The sequence below is a fragment of the Acipenser ruthenus genome, chromosome 20, assembly GCF_902713425.1.
Source record: "Acipenser ruthenus chromosome 20, fAciRut3.2 maternal haplotype, whole genome shotgun sequence".
Taxonomy (NCBI): Eukaryota; Metazoa; Chordata; class Actinopteri; order Acipenseriformes; family Acipenseridae; genus Acipenser; species Acipenser ruthenus.
The window spans coordinates 817,736-837,720 of NC_081208.1; the positions used below are offsets into that span (position 1 = coordinate 817,736).

The following is a 19,985-nucleotide window of genomic DNA, read 5'->3' on the forward strand; positions in this document are numbered from 1 at the left end:
ACCGAGTTACTTGAATTGCACTATTATTATTATAGGGATCCTTTTCCAAATAACAAAACCAATCTGTTAACACGACTTCAGCATCCATGATAGTTCAAATGAAAAAGGTGGTTGCATGCAATTCCAAATGCATGTAGGAGTCACCCACCCAGGACACTGAACAAGTTAAAAAGTCGCTCGAGAGCGTGTCGGCGCGGTTGGCTTAGCGGACTGAGCACAGCTTCCCGTGCTTTGCCTGTGTGGAGCTGCGGTCCGCTCAGCCTCACCTCTCTGTCCGCGGGTTCGCGTCCAGCATTCTGTTCCAATACCTGCGGGAGACAGGCGTGAGTTTCTCGGGCTCTGTACTCTACCGCGTCGGCGTTTTGGGGTATCGCCGTTTTTAGGCGGTACCTCGAAACAGGGCAAAGGGGTGGGTTCACTTTACTGACATTACTAATTGTAAAAACGGGGCCCTTTTACCTCCGAAAGAAACCCCCTCAAACCCCCAAGCGGCGTGTTTCAGTGGATGCAGTGCCAGCACTGACCAGCCCAGCGCTGTTCCTCCTACCTGTAGGTATACCTGCGCTCGAACCGCAGGTGCAGCGTACACTGACCACGCCCCTTCAAGGTGACATCCCCCGCTGGCCACGCCCCGCACAGGTAGATCGGAAAGATGGCGGCCGGGGTAACACGGTGAGTTTGAGCTCCGTAGCTCTCTCGTGGTTTTGAATGATTTTTATTTTCGTTTGGAATAGGTCACACAGAGAGAGACTTGCTTGTGCTGTACCGCGTTTCTGTTTCTAGATTCCTATGTTTAGAAATAAACATGTACAACAAAACACTGGGGCTGAATTTCAAAGCGACTCAGGTGTGAATTGATTACGTTTTTCAAATAAATTCCAAACTGGTAGATACACTTCTTCACTTTCTTTAAATGCCTTTTAATATCTTTCTAGTTTTGTTATTTGGGAAAAAAAGTGTTATTAAAATAACTGCGAGTTAATGAGCAGAAACTACAAAGAAACAGGTGGATTATGAGTCATTTCCTGCAGGTTTCAGCAATGATTTTTATTGTAGTTTTGTGAAAAGTCGCTACAAACCGGCCTGAAAAATGCTTTTGTTCAGTTCAGAAAAACACACTCTTAACAATTAACCAACCCGCCGAGTTTGTGCGCATTTACTCTAGCCGTGTGTTAAACCCACGCTGTTTCGTTAGAGGAATGAACTCTCTTTTTGTGTATGGAAAGTGATTCGCTTCTCCTCATCGTTTTGGGCGCATATTCAGCGACGCTAATAAGACTCATTTCAGGTGTTCATTTGAACAGTCTGGTATTTCTTTCTCTCTGGGTTTTTGTCTGTATTTTTTCTCTCTGGGTTTTTGTGTAAGGAACATGAGGCGCTGTGAATTGTGAGCTGTTGCTGGTGCGCTGCAGTCCTGGATCGACACACGGATTTTGGTGATCTCCGCGCAGGTCCTGGTAAGTCATGTTTAGTTTGGTCTCCTTTCAGGTGCGCTGAGCCCAAACCTCTACTGCAGCGTGCAGGAGAGTTCGCGCATGCGTTCTGTACAGAACCACAGCTAGGGGTTCCGAATAAGAAGCTTTTGGAAAGACGTTTGAAATTCAAAACGATTCGCATTAATCCTGCACAGACGATGACATGTAACTGTCAATTCCGTGTGTTTGTTTTCCAGTTCCCAGATGCCTCGGCGGACTGCACACTGAACAGCCTGTCTGGTGTTTGTCAGGGTAAGCGCCCTTTCATTTGAATCTGCTCCGCAGTGTACCCTCGCATGCAACGCAGGCAGGCAGAGTTGTTTTTGATTACATCTGTATTTGTGTGCATGATCTGTAAAATGCTGCTGTTTTTCAGAATTCACACTCTCTTCTTTCACACGCAGTCGGTGCGTTCGCTCCTGCACGTCACAGTATTTATCAGACCTGTGACACATACAGTAAACTACAGCGGCGCTGCAATTTGAACAGCTTTATTCAGTTGACAAAGTTACATGTTACTCACAAGCAGCACTTTGAACAGTCTTGCTTGATACAGTGATATCTCTTCTGTCCAGATAAATGTGCACGGTGTATTGATAATCTGTATATTTGGGTTCAGTTTGTATTGTGAATGCTGTGCTATACAAGCGACTTCTTCATTTCAGTAACTCGTTTTTTTTGTTGTGCTCTTTCAGGAAACCGATTGACGGCAGATTGACCCCCTTGTGGATACCGCACCCGGGAATGTGATTGCATTGCTCTGTCGTTGTCTTGGGATTTCATTCTATTAAAGGTTTTCTTGTGTACCTCCTGCTTTGCCTGATTTCTTACTGCCCAGCTGAGGTTTTCGTCAGGTCAATTCTCCCCAGCAGTCTCTAACAAACCATGCGATGGCTGTTTCTCTGGCGCGCTTGTCTGCTAGGGGAAACGCCATCACATGGTCTGTTGGGCACTGCAGATCTAGACCCTGCTTCAGCGGGGCAACATTTTCCCGCCAAAACACTTAACCCTTTTCCCAAAAAAGGGAATACGATAGTACAGGACCCCACCGTGTCATTTGTTTAATCCATCTACAAAACGGGGGGGGGGGGGGGGGGGGTAGTTAAGGAAAACGTTGACACCCCCCCAAAAGCAAGGTCTATGTCGGCAGTCCCCCACAGACTATGTGATGGTTTGTGTTTAGAGACTGCTGAGAGAGAGAGAGAAACACACAAAGAATCTACAATGCAATCTTTATTTATTTAAACACTGTACACAATTGCAAGAACAATATTAAACGGCTGGTTCGTGAAAGGAGCCCGCGCACCGATCTGCTGTCCCGAGGCTCCAAAAGCTGCCAGAGGTTTTATAGGAACGATACTGCAGAACTGGGAGTGTGAATCCTGAAAAGAAAATGAAAACGATATAAACCATGCGAGGGTACACTGCTGAGCAGATTCAAATGAAAGGGCGCTTACCCTGACAGACACCAGACAGGCTGTTCAGTGTGCGGTCCGCCGAGGCATCTGGGAACTGGAAAACAAACACACGGAATTGACAGTTACAGGTCATCGTGTGTGCAGGATTAATGCGAATCGTTTTGAATTTCAAACGTCTTTCCAAAAGCTTCTTATTCGGAACCCCTAGCTGTGGTTCTGTACAGAACGCATGCGCGAACTCTCCTGCACGCTGCAGTAGAGGTTTGGGCTCAGCGCACCTGAAAGGAGACCAAACTAAACATGACTTACCAGGACCTGCGCGGAGATCACCAAAATCCGTGTGTCGATCCAGGACTGCAGCGCACCAGCAACAGCTCACAATTCACAGCGCCTCATGTTCCTTACACAAAAACCCAGAGAGAAAGAAATACCAGACTGTTCAAATGAACACCTGAAATGAGTCTTATTACCGTCGCTGAATATGCGCCCAAAACGATGAGGAGAAGCGAATCACTTTCCATACACTAAAAGAGAGTTCATTCCTCTAACGAAACAGCGTGGGTTTAACACACGGCTAGAGTAAATGCGCACAAACTCGGCGGGTTGGTTAATTGTTAAGAGTGTGTTTTTCTGAACTGAACAAAAGCATTTTTCAGGCCGGTTTGTAGCAACTTTTCACAAAACTACAATAAAAATCATTGCTGAAACCTGCAGGAAACGACTCATAATCCACCTGTTTCTTTGTAGTTTCTGCTCATTAACTCGCAGTTATTTTAAAAACACTTTTTTCCCCACATTACAAAACTAGAAAGATATTAAAAGGCATTTAAAGAAAGTGAAGAAGTGTATCTACCAGTTTGGAATTTATTTGAAAAACGTGATCAATTCACACTTGAGTCGCTTTGAAATTCAGCCCCAGTGTTTTGTTGTACATGTTTATTTCTAAACATAGGAATCTAGAAACAGAAACGCGGTACAGCACAAGCAAGTCTCTCTCTGTGTGACCTATTCCAAACGAAAATAAAAATCATTCAAAACCACGAGAGAGCTACGGAGCTCAAACTCACCGTGTTACCCCGGCCGCCATCTTTCCGATCTACCTGTGCGGGGCGTGGCCAGCGGGGGATGTCACCTTGAAGGGGCGTGGTCAGTGTACGCTGCACCTGCGGTTCGAGCGCAGGTATACCTACAGGTAGGAGGAACAGCGCTGGGCTGGTCAGTGCTGGCACTGCATCCACTGAAACACGCCGCTTGGGGGTTTGAGGGGGTTTCTTTCGGAGGTAAAAGGGCCCCGTTTTTACAATTAGTAATGTCAGTAAAGTGAACCCACCCCTTTGCCCTGTTTCGAGATACCATTATTATTAGTAATCAATATATATTTACAAATACACCGCTTTTCATTTCGTTCTGCACCTATGGCATGGCGCCTTCCCCCCAGAGGCGAGTCGAGTATTTCACTGCCTTTAAACTACGAGTTCAACTTTTATTTATAAAACTACTTCAATAAAAAAAAAAACTACATTTACCAAATAAACTGCAATTCTCCCACCAAGTGCCAGCTGCAGCACTTTGATACCCACCCGCGTCATATGAAGTTGCGTACAGTATATTAGTTTTGTGTAATTCATGTTGTCAGCCTAATTTATTCCACGAGAGGGCGCTAATACCCCGGCATTAAATTCAGTAATTTTAGTTTAGCAGTGTGATCTCGTGCTAGGGAATGTCCATACCTAGTGTCATCACAATCGGATGCGGAGTTGAAAGGCGCGCTCTGTGTAAAGTAACGCTGTCATAATGACCGCAGTGATCTGCAGCAGCTGCACGGATTACAAATAGTAAAGGAAAAGACACAGTCCACGTCCTTTCTGAAAGGATTTATTAAAACACATTAAACAAACACACAGAGTACAAAGAAAAAGATGACCATGGGTTTTTTTTTTTTTTTTAGAAATGCCCATAGCTTAACACAGGTCATTTCTTATTTATTTTTTCTTAAATATTGGATCATGAATCTCATACAAAACATTTCACATGCTGAGCACACATTTCTAGAAAATGTAATTGTCCTATTTGTGTTTTTTTTATTTTTTTATTCTGTAGCTTTTAAAGCTTTCGAATGTGCTATTATACTGAAGCCTATAATCCTTATATATTGCACAGCCATCAAATGCAATGCAATTCTGTAGTCCTTTCTAGTATGCTTCAGTGTTGTGAGGATTTATTTGTAATTGATTTTATTTAATTTTTTACTGGCACTTAAAACAATCCGAGCCATCAGCACAAGTACTTGATCAGTCCCATTCCTTAAAAAATGACAATAATAATATTAATAATAATAAAATAAAATGCACTCACAGACAAAACACTGACCGCTCCAGAGGGCATGCCCTGCACGATGCTATCGATGAACACTGACCGCTCCAGATGCATGCCCTTGCACTGATGGCATCGATGAACACTGACCGCTCCAGAGGGCATGCCCTTGCACTGATGGCATCGATGAACACTGACCGCTCCAGAGGGCATGCCCTTGCACTGATGGCATTGATGAACACTGACCGCTCCAGAGGGCATGCCCTTGCACTGATGGCATCGATGAACACTGACCGCTCCAGAGGGCATGCCCTTGCACTGATGGCATCGATGAACACTGACCGCTCCAGAGGGCATGCCCTTGCACTGATGGCATCGATGAACACTGACCGCTCCAGAGGGCATGCCCTTGCACTGATGGCATCGATGAACACACTGACCGCTCCAGATGCATGCCCTGCACTGATGGCATCGATGAACACACTGACCGCTCCAGATGCATGCCCTGCACTGATGGCATCGATGAACACACTGACCGCTCCAGAGGGCATGCCCTTGCACTGATGGCATCGATGAACACTGACCGCTCCAGATGCATGCCCTTGCACTGATAGTCTTCTGATAGCTGCTATTAAAGTGCTTTCAAACAGTGACCACAGCCCACACTGGTGTCCGAGGAAGCTCGCCTGGGCTTGTAGCTACGCATTGCACAGAACTGGGCTAGCTCCCCTCGTTCTGGGAATCAGGGACTAACAGAAAGGCTGTCTGTGCCGTCTGATATAACTGACCTCCTTACCACAGACAGGATATTCCCCGTACTTTTCAAACTACACAAACTCAAGAAACCCTGCAAGCACCTGGTGAAGCTCCTGGTGAATCGCAGCTACTGCATGGGAGGTTTTGCAATCTGAAGTCAGACCTCCACCTGGATGAGCACGAGGACCTATTGACAGCACTCTTCTCTTCAGGACCCACACTGGCTAGCAGTAGGTAGGTGTCTTTCTCAGTTGCCTGTTGATTCAGACCTCAATACCTTATCATTTTAATACACATACAAACAGCCTATAGGTCCACTTTCTTGAGGGAGGGAGGGAGGGAGGGAGGGAGGGGGGGGGGGATTCTACAAAACATTTACTGAAACCACACCAAGCACAACCTTTTTCATTAACCCTAATAAAGCACAACTTCCAAGGATAACCCTCCAGTCCTTTCAAGGTGAAAGTTGTACATATTCTTACAAAATCCAACATCTTTTTTGTTCTTTTTCGGGGGTTTTATGAAAAGATTTTTTTTTTTTTTTTTTTGACCTATGATTCTCTCATGTTTAAAAAAAAAAAAAAAAAAATTGTCAACACACAATTTGTTATAAAAAAGAAAGAACACAAGCAGGTCTCTCTCCTGCAGAACATCTGATTATCCACATATTGCAAAATAAAGGTAGTGCACATCTGTTTCCTCTTCAGAATCACTATTTTACAAATCTCATTAAATTAGCTAATGAAGCTTCAAGCCGCGTGTCTACAGTAAGCTTAGAATTACTGTGAGTCTGAAGCTGGCAGCCTGAAATGTAATGGCAGTATAACAAGGACATGGCTGACAGAGACAGACAGCCTGCTTTTAGATGTGGCTGGAAGTCTGAGATCACAGAAAAGGGGCTGAATGCTTCTTGCTATTAACATGCATTGCATACAAAAAGTGCTGTTCGCCTCCTGGGACCCTCGTACTCTCCGGTGTCGGGTACGAGGGTTAAGACTCGAGGGTTTTGAAACCAGGTTCGACCCCTGCCCTTCACTTGCTGCTCAGCAATCTATTATATACAATTATGTGTGAGGTGTGTGTGTCTCTCAGTGTGTGTGCCTCAGTGCGTGTCTCAGTATGTGTGTATGTGTGTGTGCGTGTGTCTCAGTGAGTGTGTGTGTGTCTCAGGGTATGTGTGTGTAAGTGTGTTTCTGTGCAATAGCTTTTAATCTGCAAGCCTTGGATAGAACGGACGCCCCTAGGCTTTGCAGCAGAGCTGGCTGAGGGAGCAATGAGCTGATGACGGTTCAACCCTTTTAGCTTGGGAATGATCGACTTCCAGAACCTTTTGGAATGTCCTCCTGGAAGAGGACCAATCGTCTGTTTCGATTCCTGCACAGTACCTAACGCACACCGTCAGTCCCTCCGGAGACTCATGAAGGGAGATCTGAAGAAGCATTGCTGTCGCAGAGTGTCCTGGAAAGACATCTACTGTATGTCAGCTCATGGGCTCAGGGTCTTTGTGGCCACGTTTGCAAAAAAAAAACAAAAAGAAAAACTTCAGTTCCAGTCACTGATTTACCGAAGTCTCTCCGAGTAGCAAAACAAATTGCTGGAGTGGTGAAAACTTAAACAGATTCTTCATTACAGAACTCTACAGACTTCAGCTTCACTCTCGTTTACGATTCCCATCCAACAGATAAAGAAATCCTTCCATGTCCAAGAAGCAGAGGCATCAAACACTTCGGCACGGTACCACCTCTTCACCTGGGTCCGAACCATTCAAACCTTCTTCAGTGACCCTAACCTCCATATAAAGAACGCAACATGCCACTGCAATCAATCCTATACTCCTGTACCAGAGTCTGCTCTGTGTGTGTGCGTGCGTGTGTGTGTGTGTGTGTGTCTGTGTGTGTGCGAGTGTGTGTCTGTGCGTGCGTGCGTGTCTGCGTGCACGTGCGTGTGTGTCTGCCTGTGTGTGTGTGTGTGCATGCGTGCGTGCATGTGCGTGTGGGAGAGAAAGGAAAATAAGTGCAATACAATGTACAGATTGATGGAATCTCCTTTAGAAAGTTTTTTTTTTTTCTGTAAGCATAATTTAAATAGCGCTCTTTTTTGTTCTGCACAGTGGCTATAGTTTGCCTCCCTTCCTCCCCCTCCCTCCCTCTCTCTCTCTCGCTAGTCTTCGATGCAGATCACGTCGCTGGGCTTGCCCCCTTTGTGCTCCGGCGCGGCCCCGTCCTTCAGAGACTCGCTCAGCTTCTTCTCAGAGTGGCTCGATGGAGGCCCGTTGGTAGAGGCTGGCGGGACAGAAGAGACGCACATTAACACGAATGCATTCAAAACTCACCAAGAGGAAATGAGGCCCCTTCCTGTCTGTCCAAAGGCAGGACTTCCTGCAGGTAATGTACAGCCATGGCCAAAGGTTTGGCATCACCCTACAGAATTAACACATTCTGCTTCATCAAGTCGAATGAAACCTGCTGAATAATGTTACGTCAACATATTGAATTACACACCGCTTTGTAGTGTTTCCATCTACTAAAATGTGACATTTCGAAATCTAACATGAAATACTGCACTGCTATTATGGCTTCCGGTAGACCTCTGCGGTATCGTTTTGTAGTTTCTTTGACCACATGATGTTAAAAGGCAGTGCCTCATATGCTGCAGGCAGTGCGTGGAGCCCCGGTTCTCACAGCACTCACCCGACACGTAGGGTCCTAAAGGCATCTGGCTGTAGTTGACGATCCCCCCGGCTCCTGGCCCTCGGAAGCTTGTCCCAAAGCTGTTGCCGTACATCTGAGAGCAGCTGAAAGAGCCTTGAGGGAAGGGCTGGAACAGACACAGAGGAGCAATAATAAATCAACACCGGAGCACCGTAATCGCCCTGGACACTAGGGGTCTGCAGAGCAAGGATGAGCTATCCCAGGCTGAGCAGTAGTGCCTCCGGTAGGTGAGTCCCTGGGGGGACCCAGCACTGCCGCCTCTCCACCTGTGAACTGTCTGCCTGCGGGGGCTGGTTTTTTAAGTGCCCCTCAATGACCTGGCCTGGGCCTCCTGGACATGGCTCACCTGCTGGGGAGGGGGCTCGTTGCCTCGGTTGGTCAGCCGGCTCAGGATGCTGCGCTCGGACATCTGCAGGCGCGCCGCGACGGGGGGGATCCGCGACAGCATAGAGGGCAGCCTCGTCACATCCGCCTTCATATCGCTCAGCAGCTCCTCCAGCTGGTTCAGCACTGAAACAACACCCGAGAGAGGGACGCACTGTCACCCGGGGAACAGCCGGTGCGAGAGCGGGCGTGCGAGCGTGAGAAGCATTGCTAGATTATTTTAAAATTCAAATACGTTGCTAAAAAAAAAAGGCGTGCAGGAGGAGCAGGGGCAGGTGTGCGGTGCTCACCCTTGTGTAGGACGGCGTTGGCGGGCTTGTTCCCTGCCAGGGACTCCTTGGACAGGTGCTGGTGGCTCTCAGCCAGGCACTCCACCTCCGCGAAGCGGGCGTTCAGAGCGATGGCGGGGTGGCTGGAGTCCTGCGTCATGTTGAGGTAGGCAGCGCGTCGGAGCTGCTCCTCAATCACCAGGGCCTGCTCCAGCAGCTAGAGAGAGAGGGGGAGAGACAGGGACAGAGAGAGAGGGAGGGAGAGAGAGAGAGAGAGAGAGAGAGAGAGAGAGAGAGAGAGAGAGAGACAGGGAGAGAGAGAAGGGAGAGAGAGGGAGAGAGACAGGGAGAGAGAGAGAGTGAGAAAGAGGGAGGGAGAGACAGGGAGAGAGATAGGGAGAGAGACAGGGAGAGAGAGACAGAGAGAGAGAGAGAGAGAGAGAGAGAGAGAAACAGGGAGAGAGAGAAGGGAGAGAGACAGGGAGAGAGAGAAACAGGGAGCGAGAGAGAGAGAAAGAGGGAGGGAGAGACAGGGAGAGAGAGAAGGGAGAGAGAGAGAGAGAGAGACAGGGAGAGAGAGACAGAGAGAGAGAGAGAGAGAGAGAGATGGCAGGTAATATCTTTATTTTTTTCATGTGACTCATGAGCAGCTCACTGAAAGAACCAGCCTGACCACAGGCTCAGTCCCGCTCCTCCTGAGCAGCTCAGAGCCACAGAGCAGATTTCATCTGTGATCCGAGTGAGGGGAAAAATTCTCCCTCTGAGTCGCTCAGTTACCTAACAGTATCAAGCAAGCCCACACACATTACTTCTGCAAGGGGACAGAAATACGCACACACCTCCGTCACTCTCGCGCACTCACACACACACTCTGCCCCACCTTGAAGCGGCGCGCCAGGAACTTGTTCTTCATCTCCAGGTAGTTGCCCTTGTGCACCTCGGACTTGAAGGGCTCGTTGAGGATGACGTAGCGAGGGTCGTTCTGGATGTCCTGCCAGCGCGCGTAGCCGTGCCTGAGGCCAGCGCAGTCAAGGGCAACACAGACCTTTCAGTGAGGAAAGCGACTCGGCACTCTGGGACCGAGCGTTTGTGCTACGGGGTTAACATAAACCATGCTTTGAAAAACTGAGAATCAAGTTCAGGATACGTGACGATGCCGGCGAGCAGCCAGTAGTCGTGTCTCCGGTGCCAGATATCGTAGATCTTCCCCGACGACACGGCCGCTCGCTCCTCGTTCTGCCACAGCGTGTGCAGCTCTGCCACGCAGCAACAACACAGAGCGCCGTTAGCCTGAGACAAGCCTCCCATAGCCAAGTGGAATAAAGCACAGCGAAAGCACGACACAGCATAGGCTAGCATTGTAAAGCTCAGAGAGGTATGGAAAAGCATATAAAAAAAACACAAACCACGGCAATCACGTTACAGTGGACGGACTGACCTGTGAATCCACCGTCCGCGATGTTGAACATGAACTTCATCTTGGCGTTCTTCTCGTCTTTCCTCCCCTCCTCTTCCTCCTTCCCTTCTTTCTCTCCGTTCTGCTGGTTTTCAGGCGTCTCTTCCTTCTTTACCTCCTCTCCTGTCAGCGACACCAAAACATCAGCCTCCAACGGACCGAGCGCACCCCACCTCCATAAATGAGCTGAATCTATCCCTCTCTCTGCCGTTCCCCCACGCTGCCCTGCTCACACCCTCACCTGGCTGGGGGTCCTTGTCCTCTCCTCTGCTCAAGACGCTGTTGCTCTCTGCCTTCTCCGGGGGTCTCTCTCCCTCTTTACAAGCCTCCCCTGGTTAGACACAGGGCATTGTGGTTATATTGCAAAGAAAACTCCTCCTAACGCTGCTCTGCTGATCGAGACACAGAGACTCTGGCAGGCTCACCTGTGGTAGCAGGGTCCTCCTGGGCCAGTTCAGGATTCTCACTCTCCTCCAACCCTCGCTCCTCCTTCACCAGCTCCTTACTCTCCTCCACTGGGGGGGGCTTCTCTGAGCTGGGGGAAGACTCGCTGCTGCTGGGGACCTGCTGAGCACAGCATGGTAGAGGCCTTCACTGAGACACACACAGGACAGACAGGGCCAGGTCACTGAGACACACACAGGACAGACAGGGCCCCGTCACTGAGACACACACAGGACAGACAGGGCCCCTTCACTGAGACACACACAGGACAGACTGGGCCCCTTCACTCTCTCACACACACACAGTGAAGACAAACACTCCCTTGCCAACCCGCGGGAGCGATTGAGACTATAATTGGCAACTTCACACAGCCTGACAAAACAGCGAAGTTTAATCTCAATGGGAGCCATGTGGTTAGAGAGCCGAACTGAGACAGGTGAACAAGACATTAGCGGGACGCAGTAGACAAAGGCATGGCCAGACAGGCAGGCAGACACACAGACGGACAGACACACAAACTGACCTCAGGCCCGGCTGGTTTCTTCACCTCCAGCTCTGGGGTCTCCTTCTCCTCTGCTGGTCCCGAGGGAGTCTCTGTCTTTTCTGCTGTGTATTAAAAACAAAAAGGAAGGAACTGCCCAGACACAGGGCGGCCTCTAGGGGGAGCAGTGAAGACCACAGACACACAGCAATCTCGGACATTCTTGTAACTTGCATGACTTCCATGTCATAAGTTACAATGTTTCAATTCTCACCTGGACCAGTGAAACACATGTATCCACTCACTATCATTATCAACTGATCCCACGATCCATAGAAAGAGGTGCTAACATCTAGTGGTGGTACACACAGTATTAACTACAATCTGACTACACCCATAACTATAACACACTCAACAGCGGCACATTTAGAAATACTAACAGAAACAAAACTCAATGCCGAACGGTTGGACTAAAAGTCTTTCTCAATGTCTTCAATGCAGCCCTGAAGTTTCTTTGAGTATCTCTACCCTAACTCCACTGCATGCTGCTCTCGCTGTCTCCAGCGTTGGCCCAGTCTCTACCCCCTTACCTGTGGGTACAGGTGTACCAGGCTGGGTGGCGGCGGGGCTGGCAGGTACAGGTGTGTTGGGGTCCGATGAGATGCTCTCCGTCAGTTTCTTCATCTCGGCTCCGTCGAGAATCAGGTCAGGGGTGCTGTACTTCCCGTTGATGTGCTCGAACTCCTGGACCTGGGCGGGCAAGCACAGCCAGCACTGCTCAGCACGGGCGCTGCCACCCTGACTGTGGGTACACAGCGCCCAGCGCAGAGGGGTACAGATCAGGGGACACGGCGGGACGAGTCGCTGGGCTCAGACCTGCACAGATCCTTCAGCACTGCAGCTATGCTGTCGAATACAGGGCGAGATGACCAAGCGGGATTCACAGGACATGCAGACAGGCGGCTAGCCGTGTCCCAGCTGATTCAGACCCCCCTGAATCAGCTGTCCCGGGCCGGATCCTGGGCTTACCTTCTTCCTCACGAGAGACATGACCCCGATGCGCGTGAGGACGTGCTGGCGGGACAGCCCCTCTCGCGGGACCCCGTCTGCGAAGGTCTCGGCTCCGTCAGCCCCTGGCTCACACAGATGTCGCATGAAGAGGGACACGTAGGCCCTGTGAGGAGAGAGGCAGAGAGGGCTGAGCTGGAGAGAGCACAGACACAGACACTGCTGACGCACGCACGCTAACCCTGACGCACGCTCACAGCAGCCTCCGCTAGCTCACGCTAGTACTTGTTATAAGATGCTGGTCTCTGGGAGCACTACCTGAAGTCCTTCTCACTCTTGCCCCGCAGGTCTCTCACCAGCCAGTGGGAGTTGAAGGCATCTTGGGGTGGCATCCCCCAGCGCATGATGGCATTCAGGAAGGCTTTCCGCTGCCGGGCATTGAACCCCAGGACCTGGCAGAGACACAGACCCATCAGACCCCTCGCCCGCCACTTACATTGCGAGAGACACCAGCTTACATGTTTGCATGCATGTGTATGCAGGCGTGTTTAAGTGTGTGAAATGGAGCCGTGAAATGCTCAATGAATCTGTAGCAATACTAAAAGAAGTCTTCCTCAGCGCCTTCCGTGCTGGTGCAGTGGTGGAGCTGGTTGTTCACCCTATGAAGCTTCGTGACACCCCTGTTTTTAAAAGGTAGAAACTGCCTGCAGCGTTCCACGGCCCCGCGTTCCACACCTCAATGTTGCCCCCGACTCTGGCCAGCAGCGGAGGGAGTGGTTTGTCCCGGTCACTCTTGAGCTGTCTGCGAGACTGCCTGCGTCCTCCTGAAAACAACGGGAGACACCGTCACTGACCGGGACAGAGGGACACGTAAAGTTAGTACAGCTGTGGGTTTGTTATTTTGGACCTGTGAAGACCTCTAGCAGGGTATCTGAAACCAGGACCCACCTTCCGGTCTCTCCTCAAAATCTTCATCCTCATCTTCGGATCCCACGGAGTACTCGGACTGATTGTCTGAAAGATCATCCTGCCACTCTGAGTCACAGATCAGAGAGAAACAGCACAGTGCATTCAATTCTGCATTACAGGCTGTGGCAGAGTCCTTAAGCACTACTGCCCTAACTACGCTGCACACTAGGGGGCGCTGTCCTGGAGTTGCCTTTATTAAGCTGTATTGAAAATACACTTGCTTACGTCTCAGTTCTGCATCCCAGTTAAATGTACTAAGGTATCAGCATATCTTAAAATAGATGATAACCACCATGTAAAAGGACATGCACTTTAAGTTCAGTAGAGTTGGATTCAACTGAGAGCAGTAATGCGGGAAGATTTGGACCATCGCTTTATTTTAAAGATCATCATTTTGAATGACTTAAAACCTTTCTCTGGTGTTTCTAAAGAGGATTCGGAGTTTATTCTTGAATAATAACAATACATCTTTGAATCAAGCTGAAGCTATTGGGCCAGATTCTAAAAGCTCTTTACTCCAGAAATAAACAACTGAGACATTTCAATGTAGATGGTTCAGGGATGGAAATAAGACTTTTGCTGCACAGCAGTGTCACCCATTCCAGGTTTTACTACCAGCTTGATTAGCCACAGCGTATAGGCAACAAGCTCGGGTGTGTCTTATCAACTGCTTAGTAAAAATCCGGAATGGATCAAACTGCTATGCAACGGGAGTCTTACTTCCATCCTTGGGGTTACAAAGCAGTCCTTTCAGAATTGGAGTAAGCAGCTTTGAGAAGCAGGGTGTGCAGTGCAGTGCGGTGTGTGCAGTGCAGTGTGGTGTGCAGTGCGGTGTGCAGTGCGGTGTGTGCAGTGCAGTGCGGTGTGCAGTGCGGTGTGCAGTGCGGTGTGCAGTGCGGTGTGCAATGTGTTAGCAGAGCAGGGCTTCTACCTTGGTCCTCCTGGGAGGTATCGTTATAGTTGACCTGCTTGCGCACTCTCTTCCCCTTGCCCAGGTTCCTGGCCAGGTCTTCCTGCTGCTGCTCGTAGTGATGCCTCAGCAGCTTCTCCCAGTAATCAGGATCCACGTTCTCCTCCTGCTTGATAATCTCTCGCTGCACCTCCTCCTGCACACAGAGAGACCGGAGCACGTCAGGAGAGAGCAACCAGAGCCACAGGACACAAGACAGCCCCTCGTACACGCACAGGGGTTACAAGCATCAATCCAACATTTCAGAGAACTTATTACAACTGTCATTACACTTTACAGGGGTGGAAATAAGACTCCTGTTGCATAGCGGTTTGATCCATTCCTGGTTTTACTAAGCTTGTTACCTATACACAGTGGCTAATCAAGCTCATAGTAAAACCTGGAATGGGTGAAACTGCTAAGCAATAGGAGTCTTATGTCCATCCCTGCTATAACTGCACATGATAAAACAGCCACGACCACAGCAATCTCAGATTTGGAAGCGTGCCCATCGTGACTAGGTCAAGTGCATGACAGTTCATGTATTTTTTTTTTTTAAGGTGGAAGCGTGCAGTTCCCTGGCTCACCTCGCCATCCTCCTCCCGCACCACGTACTGCGCCACCTTAAAGGAGCTGAGGTACTCGTTCATGTTCTGCAGCTCTGTGTCGTCGGTGGCGTCCTGGCTGCGGTCCAGCAGTGTGGAGATGGCGTTGTCATCATAATGAATCACGTTGCCCTCCTCTCCGTCCTTATTGTCACCTGTGCAGGGGGGAGACAAGCAGCTCTCAGTACCAGAGCCAGAGACCTGCTGGTTCAGTACAGGAGGGGAGACTGGGCTGGTTCAGTACAGGAGAGGAGACGGGGCTGGTTCAGTACAGGAGGGGAGACGGGGCTGGTTCAGTACAGGAGAGGAGACGGGGCTGGTGCAGTACAGGAGAGGAGACGGGGCTGGTTCAGTACAGTACCCGTGGACAGCCCCTTATACAAATTTACCATGGTATTTCTGCACAGTATTTTACTATGGTTTGCCATTTTGTTCTATGCTTTATCATACCCCTCTGGGTTTTACAATGCATGCCTATGCTATACCACGCGTTCACTGTGCTTTAACTACACTTGGCCATGACTTTACAGGGATGTAAATAAGACTTCTATTGCAGAAGAGTCCCATCCTGGTCTTACTGTGAGTCTAATAAGACACACACCTGAGCTTGTTACCTGCACACACCGGGGCTAATCAAGCAGTAAAGTAAAAAACCTGGAATAGGTGACACTGCTCTGCGGTTGCTTTACTAGGGGAAGCTTTCCCAAGGGACAGGTGTGTGTGTCAGTGTCTGTGAGAGCAGGTTACCATTGGCCCGGGCTCCCTCCACATCGTCCTTGAACAGCTCCTCCGTGCCGAACTTGAGGATGTCATCGAGTTCCTGCTTGGACATGGAGCCGGTCTTGGAGCCCAGGCCAGGCCGCACCACCAGGTGGGTCAGCATCATCTTGCGCTTGGCCACCTGCGTGATGCGCTCCTCCACCGAGGCCCGGGTCACGAAGCGATAGATCATCACCTTCTTGTTCTGCCCGATCCGGTGAGCTCGGCTGAACGCCTGCCATGGAGACGCACGCACACGCACACACACACCACGGGCTCGTCAGACACTGTAAACGCTCAATCCTAACACACTGGGTAAAGCTCTGTAAATTCCCCAATCCTATTCACACATCAACACATTATTTCAAACTACTTCAAGCAATGCATTAGTGAAGGGCTCTTATGCAGTAAAGTACATTCCAATTCACTGTCAACATAGCCTGATTGTGAATTCTGCAATGGTGAAACAAGCCCAGAACACAGCAAGGGGGTTCACCTGGATGTCGTTGTGGGGGTTCCAGTCCGAGTCGTAGATGATGACCGTGTCGGCGGTCGCCAGGTTGATGCCCAGCCCCCCCGCCCGCGTGGAGAGCAGGAAGCAGAACTGCTGAGCGCCGGGAGCTGCACGGCACACCAGGCAAGAGGGAAGACAAGAGGGTGCTGACATCATGTGGCACACTCGGATACTGCATGCCCAACAACACAGCACCTACACACCTGCATACTGGCCATGGGACTAACCTTTTACATGTATGCATTTATGTATGTATGTCAGTGTGTGTGTGTGTGTATGCATGCATGTCTTTTTTCCACTTTCAAATGCACAACTAAGAATATGATAATTATTTTGTTTAACTTTGTATTTTACAGAGAGTTGAATTTGTAACAGACTGTCACTGGTAGACCCCTGTATCTTTTTCTCTAGGAAGCTCAAAGGGGCCAGGGATTGATGGCAGAAACCCCTTTAAGGACCAGTGGTAAGCGGACTCTCCCCGCCTGGGACCTGGCAGAGAAAGTCCCTCTCAAGCTGTTTGGAAAGCCGCTGGGCTCGGCAGCGCTGCTCTTACCATTGAAGCGGTCGATGGCTTCCTGCCGCAGCCCCCCCGTGATCCCCCCGTCGATCCTCTCGTACTTGTACCCCTCGTACTCCAGGAAGTCCTCCAGCAGGTCCAGCATCTTTGTCATCTGCAAGGCAAGCACAGCGAAGGGCAGGGCAGAGTTTAAACCAGAGCTTCAGTCAGGACCAGCTCAAGAGCAACTGCCTGAAAACGCACGCCAGCCCTGCACCCAGTCCTGTAGAACGACCTTCGTTAAATGTGCGTCACCATCACGATCAGGACCCAGGAGGATGTTAAATAAAGTGTTCCTCCTTTCTAGCTGCCATCAGTAAAGCCTACAGACTCAGGTGGGGCTTCGTCGCACTGTGATGCGTACGATCAGTTCAGAGCCGATTCACCGAGGTCGTTTCAATAACATCCCTAGAAAAGGGGAGGACTGGGTGCAGCAGGGCTGGCGGGTGTTTCCCTCTTATTTCTGGTTGGATACAGGCACTGTGTTGCTGTCTGACTCTGCAGGTTGCAATGGCAGTGATGCTGGTAGAAGCGACTCGCCTGTGAGAAGATGAGGACTCGGTGTCCTCCGTCCTTCAGCTTCCTCAGCATGGTCTGGAGCAGCGTGAGCTTCCCCGAGGACCTGACCAGCGAGTTCCCATCGTAGGAGCCGTTGGCGAGCACCGGAGCCTCCTGCATACAAACAGCACAGCAGAGTCACAAAGCCCCTCCAGCACCCAGCATCGTGCAAGCTGTCTTCTGTCAGCCTGATTCACCGAAAACCTTTTCAAAAACGGTACAGATTCGTAGAGTCGAAACCACTACAGTGACTACAGCTTACCATGGTTTTAAATTGTACCTCTCTCCGCTTTACAATACCTCTCTGTGCTTTACAATGCTTCCCTATGCTTTACCATACCTCTCTGTGCTTTACAATGCTTCCCTATGCTTTACCAGACCTCTCTGTGCTTTACAATGCTTCCCTATGCTTTACCAGACCTCTCTGTGCTTTACAATGCTTCCCTATGCTTTACCACACCCCTCTGTGCTTTACAATGCTTCCCTATGCTTTACCAGACCTCTCTGTGCTTTACAATGCTTCCCTGTGCTTTACCAGACCTCTCTGTGCTTTACAATGCTTCCCTATGCTTTACCAGATCTCTCTGTTCTTTACAATGCTTCCCTATGCTTTACCAGACCTCTCTGTGCTTTACAATGCTTCCCTATGCTTCACCATGCTTTAGCTCTGCTCTAATACACTTTACTATGCTTGTGCTTCAGGTGTCAGGGTATCCTGTAGCAGTGAAGGGGTCCCGTACCACAGCGGCGACGGGGAACAGGTAGGGGTGGTTGCAGCACTTCTTCAGGTCCATCATGATGTTGAGGAGAGACACCTGGTTCCCGCCCCCTTTCGAGTTCAGAGCCTCGAAGTTCCGCGTCAGGATGAACTTGTAGTACTTCCTGTGGGTCACAGAGTCCCCGAGTGAGAAATACAGCAAAGCAGGGCTGCAGGCTGCTTCATACTTCAGACAAGAGGCTAGAGCTCAGACTGGAGAGACTAGAGCTCAGACTGGAGAGGCTAGAGCTCAGACTAGAGAGACTAGAGCACAGACTGGAGAGACTAGAGCTCAGACTGGAGAGGCTAGAGCTCAGACTAGAGAGACTAGAGCTCAGACTAGAGAGACTAGAGCTCAGACTGGAGAGGCTAGAGCTCAGACCGGAGAGGCTAGAGCTCAGACTGGAGAGGCATGAACCAGCCCACTGACTCCCATTGCATAGCAGATTGATCCAAGCCTGGTTTCACTATGAGTTTAATCAGACACACCCGAGCTTGTTACCCACACACTGTGGCTAATCAAGCTCATATTAATGGAATGAGTGAAACTGCTCTGCAATCGGAGCCTTATTTTGATGTCTATAATGTACTGAATGGGCCTCTGTATCTCCCCCTGGTTCAGCCCCACACTCACTTCTGCATGGGGCTCAGCTCCACCCGCACGATCAGCTCCGTCTTGGACGGCATGTTCTTGAAGACGTCGGCCTTCAGCCTCCTCAGCATGTGGGGCCCCAGCAGGTCGTGCAGCTTCTTGATCTGGTCCTCCTTCGAGATGTCGGCGAACTCCTCCAGGAATCCGTCCAGGTTACTGCAACGGAGGAGAGAACACCCAGAACCTCAGAAACATTCCATCCCGGTTCTGAGGAGGAACTACAGCACGGGAAACCGAGTCAAGCAGATACACGTTTCAGCCACTGCCTTCTTCAGTATGCGCTCGGAAACGGTCGTCTTCTCCACTTGGTTTCTTTACAGTTTCACTAATGAAACAGAGCACCGCGGACAAAGAGGAAATCCGTGATCTGGCACGAAAGCCACGCGCCAACTGTGAGCTCAAATTAGACCTGCCTGAGCCTGTGAACTGTATTCATCTCTCAAGATCAGTTAACAGCTCATTTGGCCCGGATTTACCGATTGCAGGAAATAATTCACAAAATAATATTTCGTCTGAAAGGGAGATTGTCCTAAATGCAGTCGTCACAGACACGTCAGAGCTTTGCAAGACTGGGCTGGCCAGTATCCCAGCTCTCCGTGCCTGCTGCCCTGTGTGCCTTGGAGCCCTGTTTGAAGTGACCGCGGCTGGCTTACTTGAACCTCTCGGGGGTGAGGAAGTTGAGCAGGTGGAAGAGCTCCTCCAGGTTATTCTGCAGGGGGGTCCCAGTCAGCAGCAGCTTGTAGTAGATCTTGTAGCCGTTCAGCACTCGAAAGAACTGCGGAGAGACGAGAGGAGAAGCGGAGCGCTAACTAGCCAGTTTTACATGCGCTTACTGGGCTAGTGCAGGAGCCTCACCAGGGTTAGTACAATGAATCTAAAACATAACCATCAGCATGGAGCAGAACAGTAAAAATGGAGAAGAAAAAAAGTCACATACAGCTTTCACACAGG

The 19,985-nt window shown here is 49.8% G+C and overlaps 1 protein-coding gene and 1 long non-coding RNA gene across 7 annotated transcripts in view; one reads left to right on the forward strand and one right to left on the reverse strand.

Moving 5' to 3' along the window:
* The first annotated feature begins 678 nt into the window (after positions 1–678).
* LOC117425409 (uncharacterized) lies at positions 679–2,301 on the forward strand. The gene is made up of 4 exons (XR_009307835.1): positions 679–847; positions 1,367–1,457; positions 1,673–1,727; positions 2,171–2,301. It is a non-coding gene; the product is annotated as an uncharacterized LOC117425409 (long non-coding RNA).
* Positions 2,302–2,695: 394 nt separating this feature from the next.
* Positions 2,696–19,985, reverse strand: part of LOC117425604 (chromodomain-helicase-DNA-binding protein 5-like) — a 39,235-nt gene continuing 21,945 nt past the window's right edge. For 2 of the 6 annotated variants that reach the window (XM_058992998.1, XM_058992995.1), the window contains exons 17-43: positions 19,688–19,809; positions 19,017–19,190; positions 18,366–18,507; positions 17,608–17,739; positions 17,065–17,182; positions 16,494–16,618; positions 15,986–16,232; positions 15,221–15,393; positions 14,616–14,790; positions 13,664–13,750; positions 13,451–13,539; positions 13,034–13,167; positions 12,737–12,881; positions 12,298–12,457; positions 11,750–11,832; positions 11,208–11,349; positions 11,024–11,113; positions 10,765–10,905; positions 10,474–10,582; positions 10,207–10,339; positions 9,348–9,543; positions 9,020–9,183; positions 8,653–8,779; positions 3,961–8,244; positions 3,203–3,293; positions 2,933–2,987; positions 2,696–2,857 (exon numbers count right to left, since the gene is read on the reverse strand). In XM_058992998.1, the coding sequence (XP_058848981.1) occupies positions 8,123–8,244; positions 8,653–8,779; positions 9,020–9,183; positions 9,348–9,543; positions 10,207–10,339; positions 10,474–10,582; positions 10,765–10,905; positions 11,024–11,113; positions 11,208–11,349; positions 11,750–11,832; positions 12,298–12,457; positions 12,737–12,881; positions 13,034–13,167; positions 13,451–13,539; positions 13,664–13,750; positions 14,616–14,790; positions 15,221–15,393; positions 15,986–16,232; positions 16,494–16,618; positions 17,065–17,182; positions 17,608–17,739; positions 18,366–18,507; positions 19,017–19,190; positions 19,688–19,809 (3,330 nt within the window). In that variant the 3' untranslated portion in view covers positions 2,696–2,857; positions 2,933–2,987; positions 3,203–3,293; positions 3,961–8,122. The remainder of the gene's footprint in view (positions 2,858–2,932; positions 2,988–3,202; positions 3,294–3,960; positions 8,245–8,652; positions 8,780–9,019; positions 9,184–9,347; positions 9,544–10,206; positions 10,340–10,473; positions 10,583–10,764; positions 10,906–11,023; positions 11,114–11,207; positions 11,350–11,749; positions 11,833–12,297; positions 12,458–12,736; positions 12,882–13,033; positions 13,168–13,450; positions 13,540–13,663; positions 13,751–14,615; positions 14,791–15,220; positions 15,394–15,985; positions 16,233–16,493; positions 16,619–17,064; positions 17,183–17,607; positions 17,740–18,365; positions 18,508–19,016; positions 19,191–19,687; positions 19,810–19,985) is intronic. The other 4 variants (XM_058993000.1, XM_058992999.1, XM_058992996.1 and 1 more) reach the window with 4 other exon arrangements.